Below are 10,783 nucleotides of genomic sequence, written 5' to 3'. Positions count from 1 at the left end.
CCTACCACCCCCCCTTCTAAGACAACATCCACGCGGGAGGGATCAACAATCACCCTCTCTTGATCTCAATGAAATCATCTGATTGTGCGTAAAATTTCGTGGAAAACAAAATGGTGCCAATTGTTTTCTCTGAAATCAATTCCCAAGCCTAAAAATACTCTCTAAGGTCAGTCCGTAATCAAGAGGATGCCCCACGCAACGTTGAGAGTCCACCTCTACATTTAGTCAAATTTTCCATGCAAGATAGGGAGCAAATGCATTAGCAGGATTGCCGTGGTTCCAACTTTGAGTCCCCAAACAAAGTGGCAATTCTGCTTATGTATTAGTCCCTTATCTTCGCATGGAAAAGACTGGATATAGAGGTGAATTCGCAACGTTGCGTGTGATATCCCCTCCATTATGGCCTCAATTTTGAGAGCTTTTTTTGAGCTTGGGAATGGATTTTAGAGAAAACCAGTGGCACCATCGTGTTTCTAGCGAAATTTTACTCAGGAATAAGTACTTAAATCTCCAATCCCTGACGCATGCAGGAGCTTCATTCCTCGGGTGTTTCTACATTTCACAATAATATTGTTTTCTATACTTGCTCCTTTAGGTACTTCATCAAAGTATCTAATTTTTTCTTCAGTTACCTAGTTGAAGTGAGAAAAGTACTTAAATCTAAGACATGCAGAAACTTAATTTAATTAATTAGTTCATTCAAAGGAATTTTTTTTAAAAATATTTAAAACACTAAACATAAGATAAGAAAAGAACAGAACAGGAAAAGAAAGAAACAAAGTCAAGAAAGATTTAATGTTGTGGGATCTCAATTGCCATTAGTGGGGAAAGTGAATATAGGAAAGGTAAAGAATGGCAAATATTGAACGCCATATTTTTTGCCAGAACGACATGCGATATATCGCATCGATTGGTTCCATTTCTTTAGCTACTCATTATTTTTCTCGAATTTAAGATCGCAATTCTGTTGTCAAGATACTAAAGAATTCACTTGCCAAATTGGACGAACAAATCAACGTAATAAAGGCGTAGTTTTTGTAGAAGAAAAATATCGCATTCGATTCTGATATCGAAACTCCACACGAATGCGATATTTGACCTCTAAAAACACCACGCCTTTATTACGTTGAATTCGTTTGTCAAAATTGATAAGTGACTTTATTAGTACCCTGACAACAGAATTGCGATACCCATCAAAATTCGAGAAAAATGACGAGTGGCTGAAAATGGAACCAATCGATGCGATATATCGCAGGTCGCTCTGACACAAAATATGGCGTCTATCAAGTCACATTAAATACGAAAAGAAAGAGGCTATGGGAGAGAAGTAAGACATGCGCGCCTACGGGAAGGGGAGGGGGGGGGGGCTACCAGTAAATTGTTAAAAATCCGAACAGTGCCATCCCATGATTGAATAGAAACAAGGAAAAGGAAAATGGGTGAGGGGGAAAAGATATGCGGGGAGGAAGTATTAAACGCTTCTTATCTGACTCTAAGGAGACTAGCAGGAAGGTTGAGCTGGGGAAAACCCATGTGTTATTGGCAAACGATGAATGAACGATTCGACGAAAAAGGGTGTGAGGTCCCAAGTCTGGCTGAAATCTGCGGAGCCTGAAAGAACTCCGGGAAAGATTTGTCTGTGTGAGTGCCTCGGCATCCGGTTCGGGCGGGCACAGGTGTGAGCTGAGCGGGGAGGCTTACCTCGCTTCCCGCCATCTCTTTACTCCCCTCTCCTTGACAAAAAAAAATCACTTTTGCACCCGGACCTAACGAAAACCCTCTTTCCATTGATGCACTGTTGTAAAATTAGAGAAGCAATAATCTAATGGAGATATATTTCCTGTGGCCTTATCTACTTGGACGTGGACAAATGTTTTAATTTTTATTTATTTTAATTTTTATTTCACTAGCTTCAATAGCCCCTTTTCGCTAATCCCACGCTTACCACCATAGCCCCAGATGACCATTGTCTGAGACTATCAAACTCAAGACAAAAATAACTTGGCCTTATGACAGCAAATTAAAATTATTAAAAAAAGCGGGGCAATTGGTGACTCCTCTCGACCTTAGAATCATCAATTTTAACATGATATGTAAGTTGCTACAACTCGCACTTTACAAGGGGGTCATTTGGGCTGGGGCAAAAGGGAGTAAAAAGGCCCTTCCCCCTAAAAGAGCAATTTTAAGCGTTCTAGATATTATCCGGAGATTTTTCTTGGCAAATTTCGCCACTTCCGAACAACCTCCCCCCGAATTTAGATGAAATGGCTCTTGACACTTTAGTCTCAATTTTCGGAAGAAATGTTATCAGAAATTTTCAGGAAAAATAGGGATAAACATTGGTGTGTATCTAGATCAAATTTCGGGGGGGGGGGGGGGGGGGGGAGCTGCTTTCTGGGAGCCCGAATCTTTCCAGCACAACGGGAAGTTTCAGAGGGACTGCTTCAGGAAATCTGGGAATTTTGAATATCTTTGAGATACAATTTGAGGCCCCTCTCACACCGAAGGCTGTAAGCAAATTTAAGGTAAAATTCTTGTGACTTTGGAGGGGCATGGATGTTCGCTCTCTCCTTCCGCCCCCCCCCCCCCCTTCGTCTTTCCTTCTATTTCTCTCTTCAATTTCACCTGATGGGTCTAGTCGACGACAGAGGACACTCATGTAATAAGTTTTAAAAATAAAAAATAGGTGATACGTAAAGAAACCTAGGGTTAATCTCTTCCAATGCTCATAGGAACCATCTCAAGATTTTTCCTTATTTTAATTACATGTACTTAGAAAATCTACTTTGGAACTTCCCAGATTGTACATGCATGAGGTGGTCAGGGGGCAAAAGAGAGGAGGGGGGGATGCTGAAAATCAAGAATTGAGTGCATATGAAAATTATCAGACTCCAGTCTCAGGAAAGGCTATTGCTGCCTAAGATTACCTATGATGTAATTAAACTGATCTGGTTCCCCAATCAAGTCGTGAACGAAGGCTCAAAGAATAGTTTTAGTGTGAACTTTGCCAAGAAAATTTCATGAACCATAGAGCGTTAAAGGAGAGGGGAATGCATCAGGTTGTTGTATAGGTACAATATACCCGAGTGCCTATTTAAAAACGTCTGGGAAAATAATCATGATCACGATAACAGTACAAATCGATGACTTGTCCGAAAATTGGAGGCATCATGTTCTTTAGTGTGGAATCATTTCCATTAATTAGTGTAAATAGACGATTGAAAACCTGAAAATTTACTACCTGTAAAATTAGAGTGTTAACAGACCTCGACTCAAAGCAGTTTAATCAGAGGTCTGGAACCCTCTCATTCTCACGAATACGTACCTACAGTTCGCTCAATGCTGTTGGAATTTTCGACTAATTTTAGATCTGAACAATCGTCTCTTGAGCTTATGCACATGTGCAAAAAGAGGTGCTAAAATAAGACGAGAAATTTCGAAAAACAGATCTCTGTAGATAACTTTGAATTGGGTTCAACTCATTGTCAAACACCTAAAAAAGATTTTCCCATTAATTATTACTTTGTCTGCACGTACAATTAAGACATTTGTCTGCCTAGAAAAAAGGGATGGCACAGTACTTAGCTTACGGATTAGAAGTACCTAGCTAAGGAACTAACATCAAGATTCACCCATGAACTAGCACTTGGCATTTATAGACGGATAAGAACTGTAAAATGAAGCACAACAGACGTAAAAAAGACAGGACGGAAATAGATAGGTGAAGGAAGACGAGAAAGAGGTGAGTAAACTATTAGTAACACACAATTTTGAAATGATGACACCTAATCTGAGCAGAATCTAAGTAAGTTATGTGCTAATAAATCTGATACCTGAATCCAGACCAACGCCAAGATATACACGCACCAAAGGAAGCTGTGGCCAGACATCTGACTCCTTCAAATGGTAAGGAACAATCAATCAAATTAATAGTGGTGGGTAGATTGCGAAGGAGACGCGGACACACTTCAAACGCGGAGCCGATACACAAGAAACACCGCAACGCGCACGCACACATAGAAATACGCCGACACGACTCACGAGGGACTGCAAACATCATCCCGAATCCCCACCCCCGCTAAACAGCACTGAACGAAACAGAAAATCCCGCACGAATATGTTCATAGGAAAATGGAGAAATTCATAGGCACGCCGAAAAAAAAAGGAAATCCCGCGCGAATTTGTTCAAAGAAAAATGGAGAGGTTCATACAGGCACACCGAAACACAGGAATCTACGAAAATCGGGGAAAATTTTGGGTATATCAAATATCAATTACCCTAATTCAGTTCACTCGAACGCCGGGCACGAATTACCGAAAATTTCGAGAAAAAGAGGAACTCTCAATGGCAGCCATTATCCAATTCAATGACAAATTGATAGACACGATCGTTTTCATGTCCTTACGAAAAGAGTTTTCTCGAAACACAGGAGGTACCGAGCCACGCACTGCGAAAGTAAATTCCGAGAACGACGATACGATATATAAAAGTAAGAAAATTGATGGTAATTTTGGACATCAGCTGCCCTCATACGATTCACTCAGACACCGGGCACGAGTCAGTGACTTTCGAGAAAATGAAAGACTCAATTCAAGCGACGAACTACTTTACACGATCGTTTCCACATACACCGCAGAGTTTTCGCGAAACAAACGAGGTAAGTTACGAGATGGAATGTAAAGAGTTCTGAAAGTCTTAAAACCTTTCATGAAAAGAAAATTACTGCAGCCATGAGGGCTTCACTCCGACCGAACGCGAGACGTTGCAACCAACTCGTGCGACCACCAACCGAACAGTGAGAGTGCCGACCGCCGAAATCTGATGAATGAATCTGCATGGAGTGGGGGGGGGGGGGGGCGCGGAGTTGACTGCTCCCGATCAACACTGATTTTGATTGGCTCGCGCGAGGGTGCCTGCACCTGCAGACTGCTGTCCTGTGTTGGCGTCGGAGTGACGCGTCGCCTGGGCTTTTGGTTTTCTTTTCCTTCGAGAACTAATTACAAACGCGTGCCGCCGCCCGAATTCAGACAGAGAGACGTCTGGACGTCTGTTTCCCCCCTCTTCAGTCTGCAAGAACCCTGTTCGCATTTTCTTTTCACTGCACGCCGCGCCGCCCGATTTTGTGAGGGAAAGCATTAGCATCCGGTGCAAACGTCGAAACCTGACAATTCGATCCGCTTATCTAGAATCTTTGAACGCCGATTTTCTGCCTGAAGTTATCTTCTTAAGTTATCTGCACTATTTTACCATTTGAGCTGTTTGCGATATCAATTTAAAAACATGCACGTCGATGGCTGTCCATGGTCGAAAAAATGCATACCTAGCTTCAGTGTACCACATTTTGAAATATTTTATATCTTCATAAAAACTAAGTAAAAATGCCTCTGATTTTTCTGTGAGTCTATCGATGCGTAGAAATAATGTGCGAAAATTTACATAAAAGCTAATGGCTGGTTTTTTCATGGAAAAATAAAATGTGGGCGGAACATGCAGTCACGCAATGTTTTTTTTTGTTTTTCTTGTTTTTTTTTTTTGTTTTTTTTTTTCTACTTTAATTACAGTATAATTGGACTGCATTTTGCGAGAGGGAAGTACCATTAATTTCTGGCTCATTCGTAAAAACCCTTATGTGCATAAGGAAATTAGTGGTACACACGTCCTTCATAACAAATTGAGCAAGACATTGTAGTTCCTAATCGCCAAATGTAGTTCAAATTATGAAACTGCCCGAGATTGATAGATTTCGTAAATTCTTACCACCTTCTAGGTAATTACGAGTGAATAAATGTAGTATAAAAGCCTTAAGTGTAGCCTAGAGTTTCGTGTGGTGACGGCGCAAAGGCTGAAACATTAGTGAAGGGGGGAGGGGGATTTGCGCTAACGAGACGACGACGGGTCTGAGCATAGTCTCTGTCCGCCTACCCAAGATTCTCCGTAGGAAAAATTCTGAAAATTACTCCTGAAGCGGAATTTTTTTTTTTGCTTTTAAAATGAAATATCATCGTGTCTTTTTCTATTTTTAAAAACAATCCTGATAAAATATAGGTCGAAAATCGATAAATAATTATTTTTTTCGTATCAATGACCACTTCGAGCTTTTTATCGATTTTCTTTTGATCGCAAATGGGGAATTAAAATCGACCATTTTTACTGTGAAAAAGCAGTTGGTTTTACTTTTGAATTCAGAGTTAATTTAAAAAATTTTTCAACATGTCTCACGTGTTGCTGTTGGCTTCACCCTGTTTATGGTCAGTTTCCAGTTTCGGTGGGGGGGGGGGGGGCACAGGAGGATGTAGAACTTGGACTAAGGGGGTCTGGGAGGACTCCTTCACCTGCAGAGGGGGGCAGGGGGACTTTCCGCCGAAAATTTTTGAAAATAGGAACGCTTTGAGAGCAATTTTAAGTCATACTCAATGACAAAAAATAATTTTTAAAGATACTACTTTTCCGGAATTCATTTCATACCCAAACTACTTACTAGAATTGAGGTAAAGGGCGTAGGGCATGTAATGTATATGAGCCTAATCCTAATATAATCGATCAAGGATGTCAGAAGATGAATATTATATAATAGAGCAGCTTCATCCGAGTAAGGAACGTGGAATGTAGTTTGACTGTATCCAGTTGTGGTTTTTCGCGCATTTTAGCGCAATACTTTTTTCCACTAGAGATACATTAAATTAAAACCCACAGTAGGATATGATATTTTTAAAAACAAGTCAGCAAAATTTCTTTCATCTGTAATATTTATTTTTTGTCATTGAGAATGGCTTAAAATTGCTCTTATAGCGTTCCTATTCTCAAAAATTTTCGGCGGAAGGCCCCCCTGCCCCCCTCTGCAGGTGAAGGAGTCCTCTCAGACCCCCTTATGGTCCAAGTTCTACATCCTCCTGTGTCCCCCCCCCCCCACCGAAAATTCCTAGTTCCGCTCATGAGTGGACAGGCAGAACCGCTGAGGGCTACGGGTTTTAAATATGTGGATTACCATTTATTGTCCCACAAGTATTCATTTTTCCACTTACATTTTCTACAACGGTTCTTTTCAGTCTATCCTTAATTTTTTTCGAGTTTTTTTCGAACACGAAAGGGGGGAGGGGAGTGCTGGCATTAGTCGCTCTGGTATTGGCTATTCCGTCGTACCCACAATGCATTGTGATATTTGGAGGTTTCACCCAATTGGCTAACCGCGTCTACTCTTCCGTCTGTGACGTCATTTTTTATTTTGATTGCGCAATCAGGCATCATTGTTCAATGTCAATGGTTTGTTTTGGTCATGCCGTTCTGATAAGCTGATAAGAAATTTCACACCTTATTTTCTCTAAAACGTCGCCGTAAAATGTCGAAGTTTACCTGTCTTGTTCCTTTCAGATCATTTTTGGTTACCAAGGTAAGAATCGCGATATCCTTATGTGAAATAACGCATCTTTTTCAACTGAGTTACAATTTTACGAATAACCTCAGTTCCTCCAAGACCAATTTCTCAACGAGAATGATCTATAGTAATGCCTGTATATAACTAAATGAAGTTTTGGCCATGGATAATACGAAGAGGAAATTTCTGAGGTTTTATATAAATTTTTCTGTCGGTTAATCCTGCTGTGTCTCGATTACTTATTTCAACTCAATGAGTGTGTACCGGAATCATCACAAGTAGGTCCAGAGAATAAGTTCACAGTACCTAATTGTGAACGAGTCGTTCAGTTAGTAAAGTAGCCCTCTTTATGAAATCTATTAATGATAGTAGATCGATTCCAATGTGTGTGGTCTCATTATATCTCTCAAGATATTTGATGGAGCCAAGGAAGAGGGTCAATAAGTGGGAAAGTAGTAGAACGAGACAACAATATCGCTGCTTTGAAGAGACAGTTAGGTTATGTGATGATAATGATATAATGAAAAATCCCAATGATGGTAACATCATCACTAAGCAACTTGAGTGGAGAGTATTTAGCATCAAGTATTGAATATAATTTTTACTTCAAATTGATCTTTTTGCTGTCCAGCGGACCGATTATTGAAATTTAAACCAGCCCGGTAAGACATCGAATTGCGATATATTGCATGGTTAAGATAGGGCTATGTCTTGTCGTGTCAGGCTGACATAGTTTCAATAATCGGGCCGCAGGGCAGCTTAAGCTCGTATCTCTATGGCCCTTTTTCCAAATATCAATCCATAAGAATCAGAAACAATACGGCTGTGATAGTACTCAATAAATTATCAGAATTCATACTCTCTCTCCAAAATGCCATTAATTTTTCATTTAATCCTGAAGTTATGCCTTCTGCATCATTTACCTCAGAGTCTCAATTTTACTACTGTTACACCTCCTTTGTCTGTAACAGGTTGATGTCCTTCCATCAGCAAAACGTGCCTTTTCCTCAACAGCTGTAAGGCGCAGCCATGACCCGATGGAGCCAGAAATTCCTCCGTACCAAGAAAAAGTTGGGGAGGCAATCAGCACCAAGAAAGCAAGGTGAGATTAATAAATTGCAACTTAAATTTTGCAAGAAACTTTATATTGCCAGAGTCATTTCATATGGCTGAACAGCTGTAATAGATTTCAGAGGTAACACCTATCTACTCAATGGGCATTTCACAAAATGCCTGCCCCTTTCACATTATAATGAATTATAAAATGAAATTGAAAAGGACGTACATAATTTCTAAAATCTTTTTTATTTCAAATCTGAGTCTAAATGAACTGCGTTGAACAGAAAGGAACCAAGCCACATCAGCTATTGCCAAATTTAACAGGGGAATTTGATTTTTTACGAGAGAACGATTGTGCGGATTCCTTTAACAATTTTAAAGAATTTGCTTTGTATTATGGAGAAAATTCGTTGAACTTTGCACAAAAATCCGCCCAACCGTTTTCATGTAAAAAATTAAATTGCCTGTTTAAATTTGGCAATAGCTGATGTGGCTTGGTTCCTTTCTGTTTAACGCGGTCCAAATGATACTGTATCTAGATAAGCAAGAGTCCAGTGCATATGAAAACTCATGGTCTGTCATCGATGACTTGCAAAATTATGCTTGAATCAACTTGTTTTGTTTTCAAACTTGCATTTAAAACATATGTTTTTTCTTACTGTTATAGATTGTTGTACCAGTCTCGAAAAAGAGGAATGCTCGAGAATGGTCTGCTATTAAGCACTTTTGCCGACCGTCATTTGAAATCTATGACCCCTGCTCTAACGGAGCAATACGATAGGCTTATAAACCTGCCCTCCAATGATTGGGATATTTTCTATTGGGCAACTAATGTGAAACCAACCCCAAAAGAATTTGATAATGAGGTGATGAAAATGTTTAAGGAGCATGTTAAGAACACAAACCGAGAAGCTCGTTACTATCAGCCAGAAGTCATTACTTTTTAATATTTAAGTTCTTGATGCTAGAACGTGTTACAGGAGTAGCCACATTCAATTTCCTCTCGAATTTTAATGAAGTCTTGTTTTGAAGTTTCGATTTTCTCATGGCACTGTAAATTATTTAATGAAACCTTTTGAAAGTATACGATATTGACGAATAATGAACATGAGAACTCTAAAATCATTATTTTTCAAATTTTAGGGTAACCTCTCACATCTTTCTGTGCATTAATTTTTGAAGCATCGGAATCCATGAAGATTTCTTTGAGTTTTCTGCTTACCAAGCAGCACTATCATTATTGTTACCGTATGTTGGATGTGTATTGTTACATTTTACAGTATCCTCAGGTTTAAATGGCAAGTGTTGAGCTTTTAATGGTTATCATTCAATACTCTAATTTTTGATCCATTAATTTTAAAAGAAGGATGATCAGTTTTGATCTGCAAACAGAATCTAATATTCCAAGTGGGTCTGTAGAAAAATACCTCTATGGTTCATGTATCGCCAGATCAATCGATTTCCTTCCCACTGCATGATGCATTGTAGAAGGTAATATGTGGCATTGAGTAACCTCAGCTATAATAATTAACAACTATGCTGTTAGAAAAAAGAAGGAAAAAAAGAGTGAAAGGTAGGTTAAGTTTATTATAGAGTCCTCACCATTCTACAAAATTATCCGAGGATTGATTTGGTTATTCGAACATTATTACAACACATTTTTAAAAGTAGTCCTGATTCCTGTAATACTTGTACCTTCTTAACCCCTCATTTTGTATCGTGATATTTTGAGAATGCAAAGATATGTGCAATTATCAATTTTAGATCCACTTTATCATGTCATGTGTGAAAGCTGAGCCAGCTTTTTTCTTGTTATGTTTAGGCTCTTTGTGAATGGTATGGTAGTTTTACTGTCATTAATACAGACTCTCTGATAAGAAGCTTGTCAGAAGCATGTTAAAAATATCCACCTTTTTAAATTTTTAATTTCCTAAGTCTTATCATTTAAAGTAAACTTGTCACTAAGGTGAAACAGTATTTTATTGTTAAAACTTTCTGAATAAATTATATAGTTTTTGTGCTTTAAGACCTGTCATGTATTTTTTCTTACTGGTCTCATAGCAGTTCCAAGAAAGTCTCATCATTTTCACTTGGTCAAAATTGTATTTTTAATGAAACTCCATTTTGTTGATGCTGTGATCTAATTTTAATTTATATTTTAAAAAAAAATAAAAAAAAAAGTCAAAGAATGTAGAAGACAAAAGAGACAAAATCCTAGAGTATAGACATTTTGAAATACCCTTTCCATCAATTGTGAAGGCTAGGAGGCAAAGTGTGCCTTAACTTCGAAACTCAAATTTTCAGTGCAGCAAACTAAGTAACCAGTCTGACATCAAAGCTATTGATTTTCA

The 10,783-nt window shown here is 38.9% G+C and overlaps 1 protein-coding gene across 1 annotated transcript; it reads left to right on the top strand.

The window, feature by feature from the left end:
• Positions 1 to 7,215: 7,215 nt before the first annotated feature.
• LOC109043768 (succinate dehydrogenase assembly factor 2, mitochondrial) lies at positions 7,216 to 10,458 on the top strand. Its single transcript, XM_019061080.2, has 3 exons — positions 7,216 to 7,388; positions 8,345 to 8,475; positions 9,100 to 10,458. The coding sequence occupies exons 1-3, from the start codon at positions 7,338 to 7,340 to the stop codon at positions 9,377 to 9,379; spliced, it is 462 nt and encodes a 153-aa protein (XP_018916625.2). The 5' UTR covers positions 7,216 to 7,337; the 3' UTR covers positions 9,380 to 10,458.
• The last annotated feature ends 325 nt before the right edge of the window (positions 10,459 to 10,783 follow it).

Source organism: Bemisia tabaci, chromosome 4 (genome assembly GCF_918797505.1).
Source record: "Bemisia tabaci chromosome 4, PGI_BMITA_v3".
Classification (NCBI taxonomy): domain Eukaryota; kingdom Metazoa; phylum Arthropoda; class Insecta; order Hemiptera; family Aleyrodidae; genus Bemisia; species Bemisia tabaci.
Note: the sequence above shows the minus strand (reverse complement) of the source record. Positions and strands in the feature narration are given on the sequence as shown.